Source organism: Mustela putorius, unplaced genomic scaffold (genome assembly GCF_011764305.1).
Source record: "Mustela putorius furo isolate JIRA1106 unplaced genomic scaffold, ASM1176430v1.1 tig00003853_pilon_pilon_pilon, whole genome shotgun sequence".
In the NCBI taxonomy this organism is placed as follows: Eukaryota; Metazoa; Chordata; class Mammalia; order Carnivora; family Mustelidae; genus Mustela; species Mustela putorius.
The window spans coordinates 64,505,753-64,533,736 of NW_025422005.1; the positions used below are offsets into that span (position 1 = coordinate 64,505,753).

General features: G+C 38.5%; 1 protein-coding gene across 4 annotated transcripts in view; it reads right to left on the bottom strand.

The window, feature by feature from the left end:
- Positions 1 to 27,431, bottom strand: part of ZZZ3 (zinc finger ZZ-type containing 3) — a 120,251-nt gene extending 92,820 nt beyond the window's left edge. The window contains exon 1 of one of the 4 annotated variants that reach the window (XM_045064737.1): positions 26,971 to 27,431. In XM_045064737.1, coding sequence (XP_044920672.1) covers positions 26,971 to 27,416 — 446 coding nt within the window. In that variant the 5' untranslated portion in view covers positions 27,417 to 27,431. Of the gene's footprint in view, positions 1 to 26,297; positions 26,710 to 26,970 lie in introns of those variants that run through there. The other 3 variants (XM_045064734.1, XM_045064733.1, XM_004758164.3) reach the window with 3 other exon arrangements.
- Positions 27,432 to 27,984: the final 553 nt, after the last annotated feature.

Sequence of the window (27,984 nt, forward strand, 5' to 3'; positions counted from 1 at the left end):
GTTCTCCAAATTTCCTTTGACTATAAAGACTATTTCTTATTTCTTATTTGCCCAGACTTAGCATCAAAAAACTTCACCCAGAAATACCCAAGGCTAGGTACTTGTAGATTTCTGGGTCTTCTGATCTTTTCCCCTTGACTATAAAGTCATTATAGTTTTGCACTTCATCTTGGAGTAAGCTTCTTACCAATAAGAATAAATTCAGAGTGTTTTTCCCTTTCTAGGGGTGAAATCTGAAGTCACTCTGTAATAGCTAACTGAGCCAGACTCAAGGAGTCTAGTGGTTTGTAAACAAACCATTAACTGTTCTTAATTATATATCAACAAAGCATGTTTATTTCTGCAGTAGAAATTCTGGCTTACTGAGCAAATTAAAGAAACCCAGGAAGACTGGGACAGAAGATATTTGAAAACAGTGGCTATCCACAAAACTCAGTCTCTGGAAAATTCTGCAAACATGAATCAAAGGTAATTTATCTATATGGTGTTAATCCACCTACAGAATATACTTGAAAGACATCAGGGTATACTGGGGGAAAAAACAAGTTTTAGATTCCCATCCAATCTAAGCAACTTACTAGTCATGTGACCTTGAGTGATTAACCTGATACTCAGTTCTCATCTGTGAAATGGGAAAAAAAAGCATTCTGACACACAGAATGGTCATGAGAATTAAATCAAAGAATTTATATTAAGTACCCCCAATATACAGTACATAATCACTAGATGTGTATGACTATTGACATTAATTATGTCCACTTTGCCAGTCACTTACACTTTATTTGCATTATCTCATTTAAAACTCTCAAAATCCTGGGGCACCTGCATAGCTTAGTCGGTTACATTCAGGACTCCTGATTTCAGCTCAGGTCATGATCTCAAGGTCCTGGGATCGGGACTGCATTGAGCCCCATGTTCAGCTCCACGCTCAGCAGGGAATCTGCTTGAAAGTCTCCCCCTCCCACTCCTTCTGTACCCCCTGGAAAGAAATAAATCCTTAAAACTTTCCAAATCCCATGGAGGTAGGTACCATTACTATTCCCATTTTACAGACAAGAAAACTGAGGCTTAAAAAAGTTAAATACCTTACACAACACTACACAGCTAATTAAGTGGCAGAACATAGAGTCTTAACCACTCTACTGTGCTTTATGGTAATGAAAAAACTTTCTCGTCACATTTTCACAATAACCTCAAAAATCGGCTAGGCATCATCTCAAGGAATATTTATGATCACACAATTAATGAAGTCAGAACTTAAACCTAGATCTTAATGCCAAAACCAGGGTTTAATCCATGAGACTCTGTAGCTCTCTGCATTATGATAATAATTCTGTAAAACTGTAAATGAAGAACTTTTTCCAGGAGAAAATAATAGGTTATGTCTGAAAAACAGATGATACATGATCTTAAGGTAATGCTTCCTTCAAGTGGCAGTCAACATTCATGGTTTCTAGAAGATACTTACTTGAGAATATCCGCAACAACTTTATAATACTTATATAAGCCCAGTGCGGATCAAAAGCAGAAAGTATTTTGACGGATCAGGTCTATTACTGTTTTCTGTTATAGGTTTCTTATTTAACAAATGACATCATTTAATATAGAACTACAGAAGAGAGTTTAATACTTCTTTGCAAATCAATCTCCTATAAAGTCATTCCCTCTCTGTGTTCATAAACAGGGAAAGGAAATTCATTTATGGAAAGGTGTGAGGCCTAAACCTAATGCACTGTATGAAGTCTGATACTGAGAGTGCCCATAATAGTACTTACTTAACTCCTAGAAAACTTAAGCCCATTAAATAGTTATTATTAAATATATAGTACTGAAACAATATGAGCAACCAAAGGATTTTTAAGATCAAAATTAAATTCTCGAATTACCTTTAAGTTTTAGTCATCATAATATTTCTAAATGTTCAAAAGGATTAAGTTGGGGGTGCTTGGGTGGCTCAGTCATTTAGCATCTGCCTTTGACTCAGGTCATGATCCCAGGGTCCTGGGATCAAGTCCCACATCGGGCTCCCTGCTCGGCTCCACAGGAAGCCTACACACCAGTAAGAGTTAAGCAACCTAATATTTTTTAAATGGGTAATGATTTGCCCAGACACTGCACACACACAAAAGAGATTAGATTAGCCAATCAACATGAAATGATGCTCTACTTTACTGGTCATCAAGAAAACAGAAATCGAAATCCAAGTGACTAAGACATTTTTAAAAAGACAAAAACCAAAAAAAAAAAAAAAAAAAAAAAAAGACAAAACCAAGTACTGACAAGAATGTGGAACAACGAAAACTCTGATATGCTACTGTAAACTAATAGAACCACTTTAGAAAACTGTTTGACAGTATCAATTTAATAAAAACACGCTGTCCAACTCAACCATTTCAATCCTAGGTATATACCCAATAGAAATACTTACACAGGGAAAAAAATGCACACATAGGTACAACTAAAGACATGTACAAGGATGTTCATAGTAGCACTATTTGTGCCTACCCAAATGCTCATGAACAACAGATAAATAATTTGTATTACACACCAATGAAACAAGCTTAAAGTTCATACAATAATATAAAGAGCTTATAAATATACTGTTTTCCCAAAAAGACACAAATGCATACTGTTAAGTTTACATTTGAGAATGATAAATGTGTGATGATGCAGTTAATTTAAGCATGGCTGAGCTCGCCGACATGTACACAAGTGCATGCATACATACACACACACACACACACACACACACACACACACAGAGTATATGACATAAGCAGCACCAATCATCGTTCCTCCATGAGATCTGGTCTATGGCTAGTGAGCAGACAGCCAAACAGACAAAATTCTCTCAAGGGTAGTGAAACTCTCAGTGGCCAAGCAACAGAAGTAGCAGTGCCCTAAATAGATACCACTCAAATGTTCTGACTTAGTTCTGCCTGAAGCCAGATAACAACATGAACTTTTTAATTTCATCAGTCAAAAAAAAAAAAAATCCCCTTAGCTGACTCATGACTTAGAAGAAATGAGATGAGAAAGTATCTGTATCTCAAAAGAAATTCCCAAGTAGCCTGGTTATTTTAGAACAGAAGAGCTTGGAAATGATTCTTAGACCAGCAAGACTGATTCATTCCAAGATGCATTAACTGAGCACATGTTATATACCATGCATTTACCATGATTAACACAATCTCAGCTCTGCACAACCACTCATCTTTAGTGGACATTTGCAATCTAAGTATGTATTAATAATTCAGCCATGCCTATGTGAAATGTTCAATATAACAATCCCCTCTATTATCTTCAATTCTTTTAAAGATTTTATTTACATGAGAGCAAGACAGAGAGAGAGACAGAGAGAGAGAGGAGACTCCCCACTGAGCAGGGAGCCCTATGCAGGCAGGGCTCAATCCCAGGACCCTGGGATCATGACCCAAGCCAAAGGCAGACACTTAACCAACTGAGCAACCCAGCCGCCTCTTTTATCTTCAATTTTTATAAATATTTCCTTTCATCATCTTGCAGTTTCCTCACTAAAGATACCTTTCATAGCTGTTATGTATATTTTGAAAATGTTTACAAATAATTATGATTCTTAAGTGCTGGCTTTATTTTCTTTTTCAAAGATTTTATTTATTTATTAGTCAGAGAGAATAAAGAGAGAGGGAGGCAGGCTCCCCACCAGGCAAGAAGCCCAACATGGGACTCGATCCCAGGACTCTGGGATCATAACCTGAGCCAAAGGCAGATGTTTAACCAACTGAGCCATGCAGGCATCCCAAGTGATTGCTTTAAAATAAAGACACCCTCACATTTATAACAGTTTTAAATTCAAATGTCATAATGCAGTATTTAGAACGGTTATAAATTTGTCAATTAAATTTAGGAAAAGGGACGCCTGGGTGGCTCAGTTGGTTAAGCAGCTGCCTTCGGCTCAGGTCATGATCCCAGCGTCCTGGGATCAAGTCCCACATCGGGCTCCTTGCTTAGCAGGGAGCCTGCTTCTCCCTCTGCCTCTGCCTGCCATTCTTCTGCCTGTGCTCGCTCTCTCTCCCTCTCTCGAACAAATAAATAAAATCTTAAAAAAAAAAAAGCTGTTATAGAAAGCCCTACCTACAAAGGTACAATTAAAAAAAAAAAACTAAACTCCCATTCATTTCATTGATTTTTATCTTTAAGGATGGTTAATTTAATGTTAGTCAAATTTAATGTCAGTTTCTTTAAAACCCAGTCACAGGTAATAAATGATTATGCAACCCCTTCTAAAAGCCATGCCCCGGGGCACCTGGGTGGCTCAGTGGGTTAAGCCTCTGCCTTTGGCTCAGGTCATGATCCCAGGGTCCTGGGATCAAGCCCCACATCGGGCTCTCTGCTCTGCAGGGAGCCTGCTTCCTCCTCTCTCTCTGCCTGCCTCTCTGCCTACTTGTGATCTCTGTCAGATAAATAAAGAAAAAATCTTTAATAAATAAATAAATAAATAAAACCCAGTCACAGGTAATAAATGATTATGCAACCTTTTCTAAAAGCCATGCTCCGGGGCACCTGGGTGGCTCAGTGGGTTAAGCCTCTGCTCAGGTCATGATCTCAGGGTTCTGGAATCGAGCCCCGCATGGAGCCTGCTTCCCACCCCACCCTCCCACCCCCCGCCTACTTGTGCTCTCTGTCAAATAAATAAATAAAATCTTAAAAAAAAAAAAAAAGTCATGCTCCATCTGTCCTAAGAATTCTCAATTGTCTTGGTAAGCAAAACAATCAAGAAAATCAAGACTAGGAAAAGTGTCAAGAGAAAAAATAATCAAGATGAGCCAAAGCAAGGTAAAGACTCATGATGAGTTAGAATATTTTACCATTCTTTTATCAGGACTGAGTCCTTCTAGAAATATCTTTGAATAAGGACTGAATATCAAAATGAAAACAACTTGCATCTTAGATCTATAGCAATTCCTCCAAGTTCTTGCATATTTACTGTCATTCTTTCTCAGAGAGGACAAAAAATTTTTAACAGTGCATTCATCTACCTCTAAGCGGATGTTCCACCACCTTTAAGAATCTACACAGTCAGTTAAGCATCCAATTCTTGATTTCGGCTCAGGTCATAATCTCAGGTTCCTAAGATCTAGCCCCTCCAGAGAGTCTACTTGAGATTCTCTCTCTCCCTGTCCCACCCTCCACTCACACGCACTCACTCTATGCAAATAAATCAATATTTAAAATGCATGATACTGCAAAACATTAATGCATTCTCACAAGCATAGAGCAACACAATTCAATTTACTACTTCATCTGTGTAGTATATTTTTCTGTTTTTTAAAGTTTTATTTATTTGAGTGAGCTCTACACCCAGGGTCAAATACACAACCCAGAGATGAAAAGTTGGATGCTCTACTGACTGAGCCAGCCAGACATTCCCTAGAATACTTTTCTAGTACATTCCCTCTCTTCTTTCAGTTTTCTGCTCAAATATCACATCAGGCTTCCCTAACCACTTATAGATTATATTCCTTGCCTCCACACAACTAAAATCTCTATCCCTATTACACCACTTTCAGCTTTTTCCACAGCACTTAACACCATCTGACGTATATATTAAGTTGAACCATAAGAAAGTGCCAATCTTCCCAAGTCAAAAAGGGCCAAATAATACCAATTTAATAAAGTCCAACCAAATATTTGCTTGTTCTGTCTCCCACAACTTGAATATTAGTTCTATGAGAAGGACTTATCTTTTTATTCACTTTTATAATCCAGAGCCTATTCTCAAACTTGATGCTTAATACATATTAACAAAATAAATAATTATTATACAATCATTATTAGAGATAGCCTTAATATAAAGTACAAATACACCTTACCCATTTCACTTCACGTACTAGTGCATTCCCTTCCATTCTTATTTACATGTGCGTTTTTAAATCAAAATTCACAAATACACATTTACTTTTTAAATCCTGCTTCCCTGCCCTTCCCCACTCAATATGCACATGAAGTCTTAAAACTGTTAATACTTGTACAGAAATCTTCTAAGTAGTCTCTATTTATCCATTCTCATAGGACACTTAGGCTCCCCACTCAATATGCACATGAAGTCTTAAAACTGTTAATAGTTATACAGAAATCTTATAAGTAGTCTCTAATTTATCCATTCTCTTAGGACACTTAGGCTGCTTAGTTGTACTATTTATTATAAACAAACCTCTGATGAATGTCCTTACACATTCTATGTCTGCATCTGTAATCACACCTTCAAAACAAACTTACAAGGTCATAGGATATGAATTTTTTTAGGCCCCTGATGGGAGACCATCAGGTCACTTTTAAGATAAGCTGTATTTGAGGCACCTGGATGGCTCAGTCCCTTAAGCGTCTGACTCTTGATTTCAACTCAGTTCATGATCCCAGGGTTGTGAGATCAAGCCCTACGCCATGTTCCATGCTGGGTATGGAGCCTGCTTAAGATTCTTTCCAGGGCGCCTGCGTGGCTCCGTTGATTAAGCAACTGCCTAGGGCTCAGGTCATGATCCTAGAGTCCCAGTATTGAGTCCCCACCATCGGGATTCTTGTTCAACAAGGAGTCTGCTTCTCCCTCCAACCTCTCCCCTCTCATGCTAATAAATAAAATCTTTAAAAAAAAAAAAAAAGAAAGACTCTCTCTCCCTCTCACTTTGCCCCTCCCTCACTCTAATAATTCTTTCTAAAAAACCCTTCATTATAGTTTTAAAAAGCTATACTTAACAAAACTTCTAAATTTATGTAAAAGTGACTTTGCCAAAAAATGCATTAAAATAGGGACACCTGGGTGGCTCAGTGGGTTAAAGCCTCTGTCTTCAGCTCAGGTCATGATCCCAGAGTCCTGGGATCCAGCCCCACATCAGGCTCTCTGCACAGCAGGGAACCTGCTTCCCATCCCCCCGCCTGCCTCTCTGCCTACTTTTGAGGTGTCTGTCAAATGAATAAATAAAATATTTTTTAAAACATATTAAAATATGCTTATGAAGTATACTTTACATAAAAAAGGTGGCTTATAATGTTTCACTAATTTGCTATCACTCAATGTGGCTTTAAATGTTTTAAGATTACTAATGAGAAGAGAATTTTAGATTTAGGCTAACTAAGTGTTATTTCACTTAATTTTATCTAACAAACTTAATCAACTGTTTAAACTTTTAATAGGCTAATCTGGTATTTCTATTTTAAAAGAGAGGGGCGCCTGGGTGGTTCAGTGGGTTAAGCGCCTCTGCCTTCGGCTCAGGTCATGATCTCAGGGTCCTGGGATGAAGCCCCTCATCGGGCTCTCCGCTCAGTGGGGAGCCTGCTTCCTCCTCTCTCTCTGCCTGCCTCTCTACGTACTTGTGATCTCTCTCTGTGTCAAATAAATAAAACCTTAAAAAAAAAAAAAAAAAAGAAAAGAAAAAGAAAAAACTCCTTTCCAAAAAGTATGACTGGAGGTTTAGGGTAGGGAAGGGTCTTAGATTTCTTTTTAAATTTCTGTATATCTCTGGGGCACCTGGGTGGCTCAGTGGGTTAAGCCTCAGTCGTCATTCAGCTCAGGTCATGATCCCAGGGTCCTGGGATCAAGCCCAGCATCGGGCTCTCTGCTCAGCAGGGAGCCTGCTTCCCTCTCTCTCTCTGCCTGCCTTTCTGCCTACTTGTGATCTCTGTCTGTCAAATAAATAAATAAAATCTTTAAAAAACAAAAAACAAAAAACAAAAAAACCCTCTTTAAAAAAAATAAAAATAAAAAAATATAAAATAAAAGTAACCTAGACCTTTAAAAAAAATATCAAACCTGAAGATAGCATGTCATAAATCATAAACATAGCAGAAATCAATAAAGGTTAAAAGGGACATTTTCTAGAAACTCTAACAAGGCACTTAGATATTCTACTCAAGGCTATAGAAGAGTTATACATGCTGATTCTGAGATATTTCAATTTACTTAAGGAAAAAATTTTGTATCTGAAAACCAAAGTAATTTGACATTTGAGATAGCAATGTTTATCAGAGAAACACACAGATGCCAAATTTCAAAACCTGAGAAATCTCAGAACTTCAGATTAAAAATAGCCCTCAGGAGCCATTGCCAAAAACACCATTTCAGTCCACTGTTGTTTTTTTTGTTTGTTTGTTTTTTGTTTTTATTTATTTATTTATTTATTTATTTGACAGAGAGAGAGATCACAGTAGACAGGCAGGCAGAGAGAGAGAGAGAGAAGCAGGCTCTGAGCCACCCAGGCGCCCTCAGTCCATTGTTTTAAGCACATGGCCCAACCTCTCACAGTAAGAAAACCCATGCTGTAAAACATTACTTACCAAGGAACAAAGGACATAAAAAGATGCTAAGCGCCATCAAGCCTCCCTACTAAGTGTTCTACATTCTCCAGCCTTTCAAGAGTCTATTTTCCGGTTTAATACCAAACACCACTGAAGTCCTTTATCTTCTTATAATCTTTCTTCTTACAAGACCCCTTTTTCTAATCAGTATGTTCATCAAAAGATAAAAGCATCAAAATAGTATAGCAGATACCTAAGTTGGACATTCCAAATTAAATTCTGCTTTATTTATATCTAAGCCACTTTTTATGATTTTAATTTTTCACTAAAAAGTTTTATCCTTATCCAGAATAAATTAATGTACTTTCATTCCAATTCTTTTTTTAAGATTTTATTTATCTCAGAGAGAGAAAGATAATGACAGAGATAGTGACAGAGAGCACAAGTGGGGAGAAGAGGGAGAAGCAGGCTCCCCGTAAGCAGGGAGCCTGACACAGGCTCAATCCCAGGACCCCGAGATCATGACTTGAGCCGAAGGCAGATGCTTAACCGATTGAGCCACCCAAGCGCCCCTCATTCCAATTTTTTTAAGTATATATGCTACCAAAGCGAGCACTTAATTAATGTATTTCAGCTTCAATTTCTTCATACAGACCCATGGAAATTTATACTAATCAATGAAAAAGTCAGTACAGATACACAAATTAACCACACAAACAAGATAACCTAAATTTTATGATAAAAATTATATGATTCTGTATTTCATAAAAAGAGCAGTAAAAATAATGGTTTAAAATCTCTCAAAAATTAATGCTACATGACATCATTTACATAGTTTGAAATTAAAGAAAACTATGCTGTCAAAAGTCAGGATAAGGTGCCTGGGTGGTTCAGTTGTTAAGCATCTGCCTTCAACTCAGGTCGTGGTCCCTAGGTCCTGGGATGGAGCCTGCCATCCGGCTCCGCAAGAAGTCTGATTCTCCCCTCCCATTCCCCTTGCTTGTGTTCCCTCTCTCACTGTCTCTGTCAAATAAATAAATAAAATCTTAAAAAAAAAAAAAGAAAGAAAGAAAGAAAGAAAAAGAACTAAGCTTAAAAAAAGAAGTGTCAGGATAAAAGTTACCCTTAGGATGAGAAAGAAGAAAGCGACTGGAAGAAGGTACTGTTACTGTTCTCTTTCGTACTCTAGTTGTTGGTTACTTGGAGAGTGTTCAGTTTCTGAAAACTCACTGGGCTATCCACTTACTAATGATGTTTTACATATATACATATGTATGTGCCACACTTCAATAAAAATGTTTTTAAAAGTTAATTACATTTGAGGGACACCTGGATGGCTCAGTCAGTTAAGTGACTGCTTTTGGCTAGGGTCATTATCCCAGGGTGCTGGAATCGAGTCCTATATCCCATATTGGGCTCCTTGCTCAGCAGGAAGCCTGCTGCATCTCCCTCTGCCTCTGCCTGCCACTCTGCCTGCCTGTGCGCTCGCTCACTCGCGCTCTCTCTCTCTCTCTCTCTCCCTCTGACAAATAAATAAAAATTTAAAAAATCTTTAAAAAAAAAAAAAGTTAATTACATTTGAAACAGCAGGATAAGCAAGAGGCCAGAAAACTAAATTTATAGCAAAGATATACCAATAGGGACCAATGCAGCCTGGTACTTTTTTTTTTCTTTTCTAAGCAACAAAACTATTAGATCCCTGAGACTATACAAAATCAAACTCCTCTAAGTCCCTTTCAAATTCAGCTAGTTCTTCCCCTGAATGCAAAGGTTTCTCTCCAGTCCCTACACCACTACACGTTGCAAGCTCTTAACCAAGTCATCAGTTCCATATTTACTTTGGAACTTCTGGCTCTGACCTTCATTTCCTTCTAGTTTTCCTATCTCCGAGAAAAATTTTCCAAGTCTCCTCCCCTTCATTTTCTCAGGCACTATGACTCCTCTCTGTACCTCCCAAAATGTACATGTCCATTTCTTATCCTTTCCCCACAGGTAAAATCATTATTATAACTCAGATTATTTTAACCTATGAAGTTTTATATCTCTAGCCCAACTTCCATTCCAAACTTCAATCTACCATACCCTGTGCTCTCAATCTAGAGGTTTCAAAAGTACCTTTTATTCAACAAGTACAAATCTCCAGTCATCTTCTTCCTACTCCAAAAATATTATCTTCTCCCTATCTCAACAATCTCAATGAAAAGTATCTAACCATCCAAGCTAAAAACTTTCAGGGCACCTGGGTGGGTTAGTTGATGAAGTGCCTGCCTTCAACTTAGGTCATGATCCCAGGGTCCTAGGATAGAGCCTCACGTTGGGCTCCCTACTTAGAGGAGTGCCTGCTTCTCCCTTCTCCTCGGTCCCTCTCCCCACTCATTCTCTCTCTATAAATAAAATCTTGCAAAAAATTTTCATTTCAGATGTGGCACCTGGGTGGCTCAGTCATAGAGCATCTGCCTTCATTATCTCAGGGTCCTGGGACCGGACCCCACTTTGACCCCACTCCCCCAGCTTGTGTTCCCTCTCTCACTTTGTCTCACTGTCAAATAAATAAAAATAAAATCTTTAAAAAACAAAACTTTCAGATATCTTAACTCTTTCCTTTTCCCACCAATACACAAACTATTTTTTTCTTTTTCTTTTTTTAAAGATTTTATTTACTTAATTGTCAGAGAGAGAGAGAGCAAACACACAAACAGGGGGAGCAGCAGGCAGAGGGAGAAGCAGGCTCTCTGCCTAGCAAGAAGCCCAATGTGGGACTCAATCCCAGGACTCCGATCATGACCTGAGCTAAAGGCAGGCGTTTAACCAAATGGGGCACCGAGGCATTCCCAAACTAATTATTCTTCTAAAATGTCTTGAACTGTTTCTTTTTCTGTTCTACTATTACTGCCCCCATCATCACCCTATTTGAACAACTGTAACAGTCTGTCTGTGATTATAACCTATTCTTTACCTGCTCACAAAATACCTGTTTTAATAAATCCAGCCCTGATTCTGATTTTTTCAGTCCCCCCCCAAAAAATAAAAAAGAATGATTTTCCCCCATCTTCGATGAAAAACTCTTCTTCCTCAAAGCCCAATTCAAAGATCCATCAGAATTAAATGCCTTCTCTTGGGCACCTGGGTGGCTCAGTGGGTTAAAGCCTCTGCCTTCGGCTCAGGTCATGATCTCAGGGTCCTACGATGGAGCCCCACATCTGGCTCTCTCTGCTCAGCAGGGAGTCTGCTTCTCCCCTCTCTCTCTCTGCCTGCCTCTCTGCCTACTTGTGATCTCGGTCTGTCAAATAAATAAATAAAATCTTTAAAAAAAATAAATAAATGCCTTCTCTTTTGCTCCCACAAGGCTTAATTCTTCTAGTACATAATTTATAATGTGCAATTTGGTATGTCTATATTCCCTACTTGATTATAGGCTCCTTAAAGGAGCAGTGCAATTCATTTTTTATTCTCTTAGTACAATACTTTAAAATTGGTTTGAAAATTGGACACAGAATTCTGCTCATACAACTTTTTTATCTGAATTCCATACTTTTAATTCTTCACTTTTAAACAACTCACACTGTAAGTTCCTGCCTGTGGTTTCCAGAAAAATTTTCAAAGTTGCTTTAGTTGTATCTATCCTTGCCAATGAGCTGTTCCGAAATTTTATAAACACAACTGCATATTTATCCAAAGCAAAAAAATATTAAAAAGAATAAGAACAAAAAGTAAAAACAAAAAATTATTAAAAAGAATAAGAATATATTTTTAGATATATCTCTTTAAGTTTGACACAGATCCCTTTTTAACACTTTTTTAAAGGTTTTGGGGATTTTCAGTTTTTTACGTAATCTCCACACCCAAAATGGGGCTTGAATTTACAACCCCGAGATCAAGAGTCACACACTCCACCAACAGAACCAGCTAGGCACTCCCCTTTTTAACACTTTTTGAGAAAGGTTTTTTTTTATAACTCTTAACATAATGTTCTTAATGCTGATAAGCTAGCCTACATCTTTCTACCTCACATCTAAGGATGGAAAGTGACTTCCAAAACCTCTAAGGATGGAAACTGATTTCCAAGAAAGTGTTTTCTTTTTATTTGATAGGCAGAGATCACAAGTAGGCAGAAAGGCAGGCAGAAAGAGAGCAGGAAGCAGGCTCCCCGCTGAGCAGAGAGCCTGATGTGGGGCTTGATCCCAGAACCCTGGGATCATGACCTGAGCAGAAGGCAGAGGCTTTAACCCACTGAGCCACCCAGGCGCCCCTAGTGTTTTCTTTTTCAAGATGTATTTATTTTGAGAGACAGGGAGTAAGCACTCATGCACAGCAGAAAGAGGTAAAGAAAAAGAGTCTCAAGCAGACTCTGTGCTGAGCAAGGAGTCCAGCTAAGCACAGAGCCCAACTCGGGGCTCAATCTCATCTCCCTGAGATCAGGGCCTGAGCTAAAACGAAGAGTTGGTCGTTCAATGGACTGAGCCACCCAGGCACCCCACGACTATTTTCTTTTTTAAAAATAAGATTTTACGTCTGTTTCTAGTCTTACGGCATACTTAAAGTCACCACAAATTAACAAAAGCTATCAACACTTCTCAGTTCCTTTGTGTCAGATTATCTAAAACCTATGCAGTAATAGCCAGATAGGTAGAAAAAGTTCTTGGAATCTAACCAAGTGCTAAGGCAACTTGGGTGGGGTTTACAGAACTTGTTCATCAGGCAACGGAGTTAAGAAGTAGTCACAAAAAAAATTACAAAAGGCCTTAAACCTGAATTCAGAAGAAATCAAAAGGGCACTCTCTATCTTGGAGTTTCATATTATCACAGGAATGAGTGTTAAAGGTTCAATGTGCCCCTCTGTGCTTAAGAAAAAACACCTGGACAAAGGCAGCTCTGTAAGCCAAAGCAGGATTGATAAGCAGCCTATCAAGAGATGGTAACTAACTATAGTCATAAACTGTGACATAGCCATTTCAACTTGCTCGAGATAATCAAACTGTTTCCTTTTTTTTTTAATTATTCTTTTTTATTTTTTTATTTATTAGACAGAGAGAAATCACAACTAGGCAGAGAGGCAGGCAGAGAGAGAGGAGGAAGCAGGCTCCCCGCTGAGCGGGGCTCGATCCCAGAACTCTGGGATCATGACCTGAGCTGAAGGCAGAGGCTTTAACCCACTGAGCCACCCAGGCGCCCCTCAAACTGTTTCCTTAAGTGACTATCCACCCTCCAAGATGAACTAGAACTAAATACTGAAATAAAGTACGTCAAACTCACAACATTAATGTCTATGTGAGGTCTAAAAACCATCCTATGTATTTTTTTTTTACAAACTTGTAATGCTTAAGAGAATTTTAAACCTATAAAATCTGACAGCCTTATGATTCTAAATGTGAAATAGTAATTGACTAGGGCACCGGGTGGCTCAGTCAATAGTCTCTGAGTCTTTTGATTTTTGGCTCAGGTTATGATCTCGGGGTTGTGAGACTGAGCCTTGTACATCCAGATCCGCACTTCAAAGTGGAGTCTGCTTGAGATTCTCTCTTCCTCTTCGTCTGCCCCTCCCCCAACTCACACACTCTTGCTCTCCCTCTCTCTAGAATAAAAAATCTTTAAAAATTTTCAGTAAATAAAAGGTAACTGACTTCAAATTTAAAGGTGTGAGTGTATTTGGTTTGGTTAATAAGCAATAATGGAATGTTTAAGAGACTTGTGACTCACTACATTTACAAGTTTTATTTATTAACTTTGTGAAGAGTTTTAAGAGGGTGCCTGGGTGGCTCAGTGGGTTAAAGCCTCTGCCTTTGGCTTGGCTCATGATCTCGGGGTCCTGGGATTGAGCCCCCGCATTGGGCTCTCTGCTCAGCAGGGAGCCTGCTTCCTCCTCTCTCTGCCTGCCTCTCTGTCTACTTGTGATCTCTGTCAAATAAATAAATAAAAATCTTTTAAAATATAAATAAATAAAAAGAAGAGTTTTAAGTTATTGAGAAAGTCCTGCTTATTTAAATTTTATATCACTCTATAAGACATATGACGTGCTAAACATAAAATCCAGTATATGAAATGTGTAAATATAATGAAGCAGCAGTGGTACTAACATAAAATTCAAAGAGCATTTTTTTTTCAAAGAGCATTTTCCTACTGTCCAACATTGTTCCCAGTATTTTATAGTATAAATTCATTCATTCAACAGTCACTAAGCATCCAATCCACCATGAACAAGGCATCATTCCAGACTCTTAAGAATTGAATCAGTGAACATAATTTCAATCTTCATGGATCTTACATTTTAATGAGACAAAATCAGTTATGATAATAACCGTGAACAAAAGCAAAACCAGGGAAAGTGTAGGAAGGGGGTGCTATTTAGATGGCACAATGAAGGTAGAGTCAGTAAGCACCACCCACTCCAGTGTATTTAAACGATACCTCTCTTGGCTCCCTCTTTAGAAAAAAAGCTCTCCACACCAGGTGACCTATGAATATGAGAAGAGAGCAAGCCATGCAAACATAGGAGAAAAGTATTACAGGAAAAGAAAACAAGTACACAAGCCATTTTATCTGGGAAAGTGTCTTAAGGGAGAATTAATCTATTCAGCTATAACTACTGACTTAATATAGTATTTTTTTCGGGTTCTTAAAAGTAAAAAAAAAAAAGGTTTATAAGTAGGTCTTTACTACTATGCTGTAGTTTGATACATAATGAAGGGCTGCTAAAATATACCAGCTGATTTTTTTTTTTTTTTTAATCTATAATAGGCTGAAGGTGAGAATGACTTAAACTAGGCAAAGAGATCTTTTGGATTGATGAAAATGGTCTAAAACTAGACTATGGAGTTCACTGCAAACCACCGTAAATTTACTAAAAAGTCAATGAATTATACACTTAAAAGAGTATGACTAAGAAATCCTCCCTCCAAAAAGCCCTGCAACTGATAAGGTGACCTAAATGTTCCATTCTTATACTACCTTGAAATTAACACCAGCACTTAAATCTGCAAATCATGTCTTACTTGAAATTGAACCCGAAAGTTTAATTTTACCACAATGGGGCTTCTAGGTACTGAACTACATTGTGGTCCGCTTTAATAAATATGATAGGACACATCACTGTGCAAAATTTCATCTGAAACACTGAGTAAGAGCTGCCTTATTGAAATTACATGTAAGAACAAAACGTACAAGGGAACAATTTGGATAAATAACACATTGATGAATAAACGTAAGAGATTTGTATTTTAAAGTATTCAAGTCACATCTACTTCCAGTTCTGTTTTTGTGTCTGAAACACAGTATTTTAGCAAAAACAGTCCTTGAATACAAGACCTAGAAGAAAACTCAAATATCCCTGTAAAATGTGATATAAAAAATTCATTAGAATACAACATATACTGTGGTGCTAGAACATGGAAGGAAAATATAATTCCACATAAACGGTCCTATAACACCTCACTCCAAAAGCAGAATTTGAATGCTGAGGTTCATATCCCTCTATTCAATTCAAGCACCCAGTCAATAAGATTTATAACCTCTTTGCTTCAAACTTCTCATTGTGGATTGAGGTTAATAGTAACCATCCTTACCAGGTTGTTGAGAAGACTAAATAGTGAATATAGTATTTACATGTACCTAGCAAACAGAAAATATTCAGTAACTCTTAACTCCGTATATACATATTATCTCTCTAAGATAATCTCTCTCTCTCTCTCTCTATATATATATATATATTTTTTTTTTTTTTAAGTAAACCCTATGCCCAAAGTGGGCCTTGAACTCATGACCCTGAGATTTACAACCGACTCAGCCAGATGCTCCATATGTATTTTTTTTGAGTGGGCTCCACATGGAGCCCAATGTGGGGCTTGAATTCACAACCCAGGACCCTGAGATCAAGACCTAAGCTGAGATCAAGAGTCAGAAACATAACCAACTGAGCCACCCAGGCGGCCCTATGTATTTCTTTTACAACTTTTTTTTTTTTTAAGTAAACTATACTCCCAACGTGGGGCTCGAACCCATGACCCAAAGATCAAGAGTCACATGCTCCACCAACCAAACCAGCCAGACATCCTTTCTTTTATAATAATCATCTAAAGCAACCCTACTGCAATCTTCAACATACCTTGTAAATGCCCGGGAATCTCATTAAAATGAGGCCTTGTTATTTGGAATATCTGGGTGGGGCCCAAAATTTGCCTTTCTACAAGTTCCAGTACCCAGGAAGGACACAGAAAGGTTCTTAAAATTTACCACACATCTGAAGGACTAGTTTAAATCAGATTTCTGGGTTCTACCCCAGAGTTTGGGAGAAAATGCACTTGTAACAAGTTCCCAAGTGGTATTATCCGGCTGTTCCCATTGGAGTACTACCACTCAAAGGTTCTCAGCTAGGATGTACATTATAGAAACACTTTTGGGGTCCATGTTTATTGCTTAGAGGTAGGTGCCCTGACTATACCACAGTACTGATTCTCAAAGTGTGGTCTCCTAACCTGCTATATCTGAAACTTGAGGGGTAGGGCCCAGCCATCCATTATTAAAAAAAATAAACAAACCAACAAGCCTCACAGGTTTGCTTGCTGTAGTCGGAGACACTGTGTTATAGCTACAAACGAATCAGAATTCCTTGGTGACATTTTGCTAATGACAGGAAGAAAAGTATCTACCTATATTTGTGGCTTACATCAACTGAAAATGTCCTGACTCATTCCCCAAGACAGCATTTATTCAAATTTAGTGGTAACTCTGTAACAGTTATAAAAGTCAGTTACCCTCTCCTTCAAATGTTCTCCTATATCAGGATGCTGCCCTAAAGTCAGACATTTAAAATCTCAGGGCAAAAAGAAAACTTTAGAAATTAGGCTAAAACTTTGTGTAACATTTAATTTCTATAAAAGCTCAGCAAATAGGAGTGCCTGAGTGGTTCAGTGGGTTAAGCATCTGCCTTCCGCTCAGGTCATGATCCCAGGGACCTGGGACTGAGCCCAGCATTGCGCCCAGCATCAGGCACCTTGCTCACTGGGGAGCCTACTTCTCCCTCTCCCTCTGCCTGCTGCTCCCCCTGCCTAAGCGCATGCACATTCTCTCTGTGCATGCTCTGTCAAATAAATAAAATCTTTTAAAAAAATGTTTTTAAGTGAAAGTGGAGGAGTAGAAAAAAAATATGGAGAATTTCTGTACCAAGTTGTACTTATATTTCAAGCCAGCCTGAAAGGGGATATAAACTAGGTAAAGCTTTTAGCTGATTCTCAATTTTTCATAGCCTATAACTTGATTTTATAATGTGTACACCACAATGTTATACTTTTCATAAACATAAAATAAATACCTTAAAAGTAAAATGGCCTAAACAAACTAAGACTTTTTTCTTGGGGGGAGGGATGCTCAACATATTCTTTAAAATAACAGAGGATACCATAGGGTGTCTGTCATAAAAATCAGAATAGGAATCACTGCTTGAAAGGAATGCAAAGAATGAAAAGAAAGCTGCCAAATCATAGGATGAAAGTCCAAAAAGCCATTAGCTGGTCAGGAATGCTGTACCAAAGTGTACAAAACAAAATGATTAAGTTGAGGGGGGAAAAAGGCTGAGTACTGTTGTAGGCCAATCAACGACAGAAATTAAAAGTAGCCTGTTTGCCCCAAGTATACTAAAACACAGAAAGGGTCTACCACACAATCTGAAAGTAAAGCTTCTCTTTGATGTCCTCTTCTATGAGTTCTTGAAATCATGAACGCTAGAAGAAAAACAGACGCCTAAGTCAAAGTGTTGAGATCTCTGGGTATAAACTACACTGAATTCTAGGACTTCTAAAGCAGCATAAAAATGCAATAATGTTGATAAACAAAGTTAAAGTTCAAAAACAGACAAAATTATTCTATGGTACTAGACTTCAAAATAATGGGTTTCCCATGGGATAGGGGGTAGTGTTCATGACAATACAACACAAGACAGTTTGAGATTTTGATAATGTTCTACTTCTTAGTAATGATTACCAAGGTATGTTTACACTGTGAAAATTTACTGAACTGTAAACTTATGAGAACTTTCTGTATTACACTGTATTCAAATTTATATTTTTTTTAAAAGCAGGGAGCAGGGGCGCCTGGGTGGCTCAGTGGGTTAAGCCGCTGCCTTCGGCTCAGGTCATGATCTCAGGGTCCTGGGATCGAGTCCCACATCGGGCTCTCTGCTCAGCAGGGAGCCTGCTTCCTCCTCTCTCTCTCTCTCTCTCTGCCTACTTGTAATCTCTCTGTCAAATAAATAAATAAAATCTTTAAAAAAAAATTAAAAAAAAAAAAAAATAAAATAAAAGCAGGGAGCAAATAAAGAACATTTCTCACTCAGAAAATGAAACATTATGCAAAAACAAACATTAAAAATTTCTATTTAGTGGAGACAGTTCAGATTAAGAATTACAGATTTGGGGCGCCTGGGTGGCTCAGTGGGTTAAGCCGCTGCCTTCAGCTCAGGTCATGATCTCAGGGTCCTGGGATCGAGTCCCACATCGGGCTCTCTGCTCAGCAGGGAGCCTGCTTCCTCCTCTCTCTCTGCCTGCCTCTCTTCCTACCTGTGATCTCTCTCTCTGTCAAATAAATAAATAAATAAAAATCTTTAAAAAAAAAAAAAAGAATTACAGATTTGGTGTGAGTACAGTTAAGATACAGAAGTATTACAAAGTTCCTTAAGGACTATCAGCAGATAACCTCACAAACACACACACCTTTCTCAGGATAAAAAAATCTTGGCACCTCCCACTCTAAGTGTCAAGCTAAAAAAAAGCATTATTTCACCTTCTTTATGAAACACAGTAAATCTGCTTTCTAATGGAGAAGTATATAAGAACTACAGGATATATTCCTTAAGCTTCTAACCAAGTTTAAAAAAAAAAAGAAAAGAAAAAAATCTACTAAAAAAGGTATAAATAACTGCCAGAATACAATTAGCAGTTGTTATTTCCTGGACCACTTCAGTGCCATTTTGCAAAATCAACCTATCCCTTACAAAGTAAGCAGAATTCTGGTAGTATTAAAAGGTATAAATTATGTTCCAATCCCTTTAAATCTCAACCCAATGCAAGGAAGAAAGAAATTCCACCCCATCAAGTTCTTCACCTGCAATTCTCTTTATTGGATCCCCAAGCACAGGACACAGATTTTTTTCAAATATTTATTTTCAAATATTTATTGTGATTTCACACTCACAAAGTTAATCTGGTTTTTCTTTCTAGCAGTAATGTAATCATACCAATCTGTAAACAACAGAAAATGTTAGTCATTATTTAATAAAGTAATAGCTTTGGAGCCTCCATAGTTTTAAAATGTAAATAAGTAAAAATATTTCTCTTTTTTCAAAAATTATTTTACGATCTTGAATAATTGTTTAATAAAGAAAAAACCCTTCATAAACAATAAATTTTCAATATTGAAAGTGCTCTCACTGACATGGATGGTCTAATGCTCACCTGGAATTTCTTATTCATTATTAAATGTCAGTACATGTGCCACACTACTGTTCTTAACAGTTGAATAAGAAAGGTTTTGAAATTCTGTAACTAGAGTCCTAGGACTGCCAATTAGCACTTTTTCATTAAGTAGAAGCATATGATGTCAAACTATGTATCACTATTTAATAAAGGAATCCTAAAACTGTTGATCTTAGCAGTCTATTTCTAATTCTACAAAAATCTACCAATAGTTTTTCCTTATAGCTGTGTTTATATACAATATTTCTCTAATACTGTACTTTTTTTTTTTAAGATTTTGTTTATTTATTCAACAGAGAGAGATCACAAGTAGGCAGAGAGGCAGGCAGAGAGAGAGAAGAGGAAGCAGGCTCCCCACCAAGCGGAGAGCCCCATGCAGGACTCAAACTAAGGACGCTGGGATCATGACCTGAGCGGAAGACAGAGGCTAAACCCACTGAGCCACCAAGGTGCCCTCTAATACTGTACTCTTAAGTAGTTTCTTATTTTGTCCATTCAAGAAGGAGAGGGGCACCTAGCTGGCTTGGTCAACAGAACATATGACTCTTGATCTCGGGGTTGTGAGTTCAAGCCCCAAACTGGATGTGGAGATTGCTTAAAAACTCAATCTTTAAAAAAAAAAAGGGGGGGGGGGAGAAATTACTTCACTTAATCCTACTAAATTCTGTGGTATGAGAAAAGAATTTTGATTTTGGCTGACCAAGAAAAAGAATTATAAAACACTGTTTTGTAGAGAATGAGCTTTATTTTCCTCAATTTGTAAAGTGCTCTTAAAAATCAATATGAAAACAAATATCACAATAAAAAGATACTAGGTCAATAGACAGTAGATGTGCCTTAAAAATCACCTAAAAAATACTAACATTTTTTAAGGTTTGGGTAAAAATAAGTAAGGTAAAAAAAATTTTTAATGTAAAAGTGAAACACAAAACAATGAGAAAATACAGGATTATTTAACAGAGTTAAGACAATTACCAATTTGGAGGAAAACATTTATATTCTCACTTCACACCAATACCAGATTAGGCAAACAGTTAAATTTATTTAAATATAATTTAGAAAAACTAAGAGAGACAGTATTAAATCAGTATTGTTTATTTATTACACTTTCAGAGGAGGAATTTCAGAAGTTCAAAAGTAGAACAAGATTAGGTCAAAAGACTTGATTACATTAATTTCAAAATTGTTTACCTAAATTCGCAAACGAAATACATCTATCAATCAAAATATTTCACCTCAGTAGTAATCTAAGAAAAAAGTGGTATGACTTATACCCCATGAAGTTTTATAATACTTAATAACGATATACAGAGCAACAGCCACTTCAACATGAACATAAATTGATCCTTTGGGTAAATTAACGTGACAGATATGTTTCAAAACCCTTTAAAAGTACACCTAAAAAATCACTTCTGGTGTTGGCAACATTCAAGAAGATAATACCATATACAGAAAATTATATATATATGTTCTTCACACTGCTATTCATATATGCAAAAAATCAGAACAGGGTAATGATACATCTACACATAGGACATTATACAACCATTTCTAATTATGGTTATGAAGACTCCTTGTGAGAATGGAAAAATGTTAACCTAACATTAGGTTATAAAGTAGAACATGGTACTGAATATTTTATTTGCAAGTATATAAAAGATGTATTTTTAAAATCATGGAAGAAGTATACCAAAATGTTAATATGGCTGTATTAATTCCTCAGATTTAAAATTCTCAAGTCAGCCATTAAAGTCACTAAAACACACAGACAACACAGTTTATACTTAAATACTATCTACCATTACTCTAACAATGAAAAGAGAAAATGGTTTAAATTAACATATTAAAAAAAGGCAAGTAAGGCAACAAAGAAAATCTACTACACAATGAAACATTTCTCACCTCAGGACACTCGTCAGTGCTGAGGATGGAGACTCAGTACCAAGGTTCAAAACTATAGAACTGAATTATACGAACTTGGCATTGACTAATTCTAATTATTTGTTTTGAAAACTCCTTTATTAATAAAGGTGCTAGTCTTTAGACAACTTTTCATCACTGATATCAAACAGTAAATGTAACAGAGCCTTATCTGGCAGTAATCCCTTGAAATAATAAACAAGGAATTTAAGAAATCAATAAAAGCAATAAAATAAAAGCAATGGAAATGCCATACACAACAGCATCATTTTTATTTGATATCATCAGAGGAGTTCTGTAGGTCAATTATCAGAAAACTGAAAGCATTAACAAAGCTTTGAAAACATTTACTCATAACAATCCTTTAAAAAGATACCAATTCCTTACTTCCTCAAACACAACACACAGAATAAAAGTTTATTTATGATTAAGGTCATCACGTGAAACACCATGTACTACATACTGCTCTGTAACATTGTGATTCCCTCAGAAGTTGATGGTAATAGGACTGTATGTTTCTATGCAATGGCCTTAAAACACTACTCTTCTATAGTTCTATTTTTTTAATAGCTTTTCTTCCTTTTCCCTTGAAATAAAATGACATTTCAGCTGTCAGTGTGCCTAATTCCAATGGCCAATCCTATGGATTTTTATCTGTGGGCTAAAAAATCAGATAACTAACCCTGTTGGTGCTGTAAAACTTCTTTACTCAGGAGTTTCTGAAGAAAGACCACAGGCTTATGGTATTTGATTAGTTATTATTTTTTTTTATTTTATTTATTTATTTGACAGAGAGAGAGATCACAAGTAGGCAAAGAGGCAAGCAGAGAGAGAGGAGGAAGCAGGCCCTCCGCTGAGCAGAGAGCCCGATGCAGGGCTCGATCCCAGGACCCTGAGATCATGACCTGAGCCAAAGGCAGAGGCTTAACCCACTGAGCCACCCAGGCGCCCCTTGATTAGTAATTTTGAAGGCTCAGGAATCCTGATGTTTGAAATGGCTAAGATTACCAACACTCAAAAAATGTTGGTTTCAATTACTGAATATAACTTACAATGGAGGGGCTCCTGGGTGGCTCGGTGGGTTAAGCTTCTGCCCTTTGCTCAGGTCACAATCTCAGCGTCCTAGGATCAAGGCTGAATCAGGCTCTCTGCTCAGCAGGGAGCCTGCTTCCCCCTCTCTCTCTGCCTGCATGTGATCTCTCTCTCTCTCTGTCAAATAAATAAAATCTTTAAAAAAAATAAAAAAGATTTTATAACTTACAATGGAGCTCCTAATAATAATAACTGAATAGTTTGATAGTCTCCTCAGGAAAAGTTACTGAACGAACTTGTCTCTGACAAGACAAAAATTATCTACCTAAATGAGAAAGAACAGCTGAAAAGAAAAAAAAAAAAAAAAAAAGAGGTGAGAAGGACAAGTTCAAACAGCAAAAATCTATACTTCCAGTGTTAGAAGTCAACACTTAGGACTTCAGGAAATAACTCACTGATCAGTATTTTTTTTTTTAAAGATTTTATCTATTTATTTGACAGACAGAGATCACCAGTAGACAGAGAGACAGGCAGAGAAGGGGGGGGAAGCAGGCTCCCTGTGGAGCATAGAGCCCGATGAGGGGCTTGATCCCAGGACCCTGAGATCATGACCTGAGCTGAAGGCAGAGGCTTTAAAGTCTAATTATAGTGGTTATCAGAGTATTAGCCTCAGAAATTTGTACTACAATGTATGCCACATCTATATTAAATACTCCTGCAAATATCAAAGTCTTCCAGCAAATATTCCTTGCAGTTAAATCTAGACTGACTTTTCATATGAAATTAAGATTTTTTTAAAAACCACCTGCATCATGTTTTCACTGACATTTCTGGTCAAGTAATTTCTTGTAATCTCTCTTGGGACTCTGGTTCAAGAGGTGAGAAAAAAATTTATATTCTTGATGTAACGAATATGTAACACAGCTATCACACCGTATAGTTTACAAACTTATAGGTCTATGGAAATGAGCATTGTTTCAGACCCCAAGAAAAAAACCCAAGTAAGGACAGATCAATACTGTATTATCACTGCCATTAATTTCCTCATATCACTGAAGCTCATCAGCTCTCACAGATCACTTTCATGACAGTTAATAATTGAGAAAAGGGAAAATAAAATTTCTTGCTTACTTAAGTTTCACTCAAGCAAACTCAAATCACATAAGATACATGCCTCTTCCTCCTTAGATATTCTCAGTGTATTTCTACCCAGTACCTCAGATAGTAGTCTCTAAAAGACTGGTAATCCCCGAAATCCACTTCCAAGAACAGTTTATAAAACAAAGTTGTAAGAAACATGCATTATCCCAAGGATCAGATGCACACGGGAACTCTGAGGCCAAATTACCAAGCAAAACTTTGTAGATACCTTTGCAAAAGCCATTACAGCACTGTGACCTTGAGTCCACTGTTATTTTCACAATTTTCTACTTCTAAAAATAACAAAATGCACTCAACAAATGTTACTTAACAAGAGCTTTACCTAACTGAAGAATTCACAAAGTTTCAATTAAATATCAAATTCAGTTGCTGACTTTTTACAGCAAGTGATAATTTCTGAGATAACTGAAAACCATTTAAGAAACATTTTAAGATGAAAAAATTGCCTGAAATTACAGATTCCAAATTTTGGCCAATTCAAATTGCCCTTCAACCATAATAAACCTGCCTAGTCTTAGACCATGGCTCTGTCAACCTTCCAACATCCTCTCTTTTCTGTGCAACTTCTCCAATCCCATCTCAATATCGAACTACATATTCCACTGTCTGCTTTTCCTCCTTCCCACATCACACCTCTCAACACTCTTTCACTCTCCAACTTTCCTACTTGAATGAACTATTATAAGAGAAAACCACATTGCCCAAGAAGACTGAAGTCACGTGCATGTGACTAATAAACACTGGTTTGGGGAAAAAATACAAACAAAACAAAACCTCACAAAATGCTGCTTAGCAACTTCCAAATTGTACATTTGTTTGTATTAACTGGTGATATACCTACCACTCTCCTGTTAAGCTCACTAAATTTCACAGAACTATTTAACTGAGCTGATTAACTTTTAGAACTTCTGGAAAACTCCTCTACACACACGTGGGTTATAATTTAGAAAATGTGTCACAAAATATAAGCATGAATATAAACATGTAACACAAATATTAACCATAAAAATATAAAGTTCAACTGATAACATCCCTTTTTCTTTAAATCCTACTTTGTATGGATTTTATTTTGGTGCAAAGCTAGGATAAAACAATCTCTAGGACGAAAACAATGCTATCCCTCAAGATACTTTCACAAAACCGTTATAACCAAAAAATCTGTACAAAGAATTTTCTTTTTAAAAAAGCAAATGTGCATATATTTGTCAACAGGCATAAATCACTAAATAAAAATTTAGTTGAGTAGAAAAATTTTTTTCTGATTGCTAATGTTGTGATAGTGTATCTTAAAACACTACTCCACTTCCTCCTCTTCCCTTAAAAAAAAAAAAAAAAAAGGGAAGAAAACACAGCTACTGCTAAGATTGGTTAGAGCGATTTAAGACTGATTAAGGCAACTTGGCGGAGTGTAACAGGGAGCATCCTCTATATACTTCTCTATATTAAATGTAAAGGCAAATAACACTTTCTTAGTTTTAAAAAAAAATGAGTGGATTACCTAGTTATCTGATTAGCTTTGTAATTAACTTCCCACTGCGAATACTAAATAAATCCAAAGACTGCTCAAGAATACGAAAGAAAGATACACTGCAAATTGATTTCCGATAAGACATAGGAAGTTGAAGAAAAATTAATTTCGTGTCAAACTCATTTAAAGAAAAAACAAACTCTGATACCAAAGTTTATTAAGAGAAGTTTAGTTTTAACTAAAATTTTGACTTAAAACATTTCACTACTACCTAAACACGTGACCCAAAACAACCATCCTTGAACATCAAAGACGGCAACCTCGTAACACAGTAATCAGAATCATCGACAATTATGAGTTAACAGGCACGCACAAAGATTACAAGAACGATTTTATTCTGACAACAGGTATTGTCAGAGATAGAAAGGGCTCCTTCCAATACTGCCAAAAAGTTACTGTAAATACAAAGTGAGTCAGCGTCAGGAGGAAGTTATCAATGACCAAGTAAGTGGGAGTAAATGAAGCCCAGAGAGGGGGAAAAAAAAAAAAAAAAAATAGAAGGCGCTTAGTTTTAAGCGTCTGAGAATGGTCAGTGGAGAAAGGTACAGCAGCAGAAACAAGCGACAGAATGGTTAACAGGTCTGGAATTCTTTAGAAAATGGCAACAAGGGGAAAAACTGACATGAACGTTTGAAAGTAAGACCAACGGTATCCAATGGAATCGTCACGACTGCGCGAGAACGGCTCTGGACTTCCAAGGGAGTGGGACGGGGTTGGAACTATCACTGCGCTGAGGGGAAAAGGAGCGGGGGCTGAGCGTTGCAGACGCTTCTGCAGGTGGCGGAGCGCCCGCAGGGGGGTGGGGAGGAGGACCGTGTCGCCTCAATGGGGCAATGTAGTCCCTTCAAGACTAAAGGAAGCTAACCTAGCACGTCTCCCGGCACCAAGAGGCACTCGCCCCCGGCCCCTCCCTAACAACTTGCCTTGTAGAAAGAGTTGCGGGTCCCAGGCCCCCGGAACCCAACGCTTCGCCATCCAGGACAACTGCTCTGCCAACAAGGTCCCGCGAGAATCGAGAGATCTCGCGATACAAACCCACTAGCATCTCGCGAGTTTCCTCTAGAACCAACATGGCGGTACAGGGAAATCGGCATTTCGGAACTTGAAAAGTGCTTCATTAACGGATTGGAGAACGTGTAGAACAGGGAAATAGCAGAAAGTCTTTTCCGCCTTTTATTTCTCATCTATCCCCCCTAATAGAGAAGAAAAGCGGTAGAAAACCCTAAAACCTCAGTGACTATGGTTCTACCACACAGACACAACATCCCTCTGCCTCAACCAGCCTCCCAGCCTGTCACGTGGAGGCACATTCTCGGCGTGCCCGTCACGTGGGCCGCTACTAAGCGAGCGCGCGCTGGTCGTCCACCCTAGAGTCCTCCCCGCCCCCCTATCGCCCGCGCACACGTGCGCGCGCACCCCCACCCCACGTGGGGGCTTCGCCGTCGCTGCCGACGCCGCCGCCGCCTCCAACCCACCCCCTCCCGGCATTCGGCTCTAAATCCGGGTCCCAAAGCCGATGGTGCCCCGGGCTCCCTCCTCCTCCATTCTCCCTGCCCCGTGTCTGGCCCCCACCACGTGCCTCGAGCGAGTTCTCACCTTTCGCGCGGCGCAGAGCGCCGCGGGCCACTCGGGGAGGCGCCGCCGCCGTGGCCGCTCTCTACCCCCGCCACGGCACTTGCTGGGGTGGCCGCCGCAGGAAGCTCGACAGCGGCGCCGCGGCGCTTCCAGGTGGGTCCCCGCCTCCCGCTCCTGCCACTTCCCGCAGCACCAGCGGCTCCTTCCGGTCCCCTCCTCTCTCGCTGGGACGGGCGGGCGGCGGCGGCTGCAGGCGCGCTCACTACACCGCCTGCTGGTAACCGCGGCCTGTGCAGAGCCGTTGGCCTGGGATCCGCCGAGGTCCGCGGCGGGCCCTCGCTCTGCACGATGGCTGGTCTTCTGAGGGCAGGACCCGGTTCATCCCCTGCAATAATAGTCTTTACTTGGCCCTTCATTGCTTTTGTAGAGGAAAGGCGTCGCTGTAGCTGTTTGGAAGACAGCTCCATCCTGCCTTTTGTGGCCGCTTGAAAAATGTGTACACGCTAGCTCCCTTAGCGGTGTGGTCTCAACTCTGTGCTCCTGCTTACTTCATCTCCAGCCACACGACCCCTTAGCTCACCTCTTGGGCTTTGTGGCTGTTCCTTCCAACGCGCAGGCTCTGTCCAGTTCAAGACTTTCAGCTTGCTGTTGCCTTTGACTACAACTCTTCAGATCTCTTAACTCGTTGGTGTTCAATGCGTACTTCAGCTCCCTTCTCCAAGGTCAACATCTGAGGTTTCCAGACCACTGTATTCAAATGAGCATGCTTGCACCACTGCTCTCTTTCTTCATCTATATATCTATATATCTATATATAGATATATAGATATAGATATAGATATGGAGAAGATCTATATCTATCTACTTAACAGTTAACACTTCCAGTCTTTGTCAGTCGCCACCAAGAACGTGAGATCCATAAAGGCTGGGACTTTGTAACTTTTTGCTCATTACTGCCTTTGTCAGGCACTGAGCAGTGTTTAATAAATGCTGTCAACATTGTCATAAGGGGCTTGTGGCTGGCTCAGTCGGAAG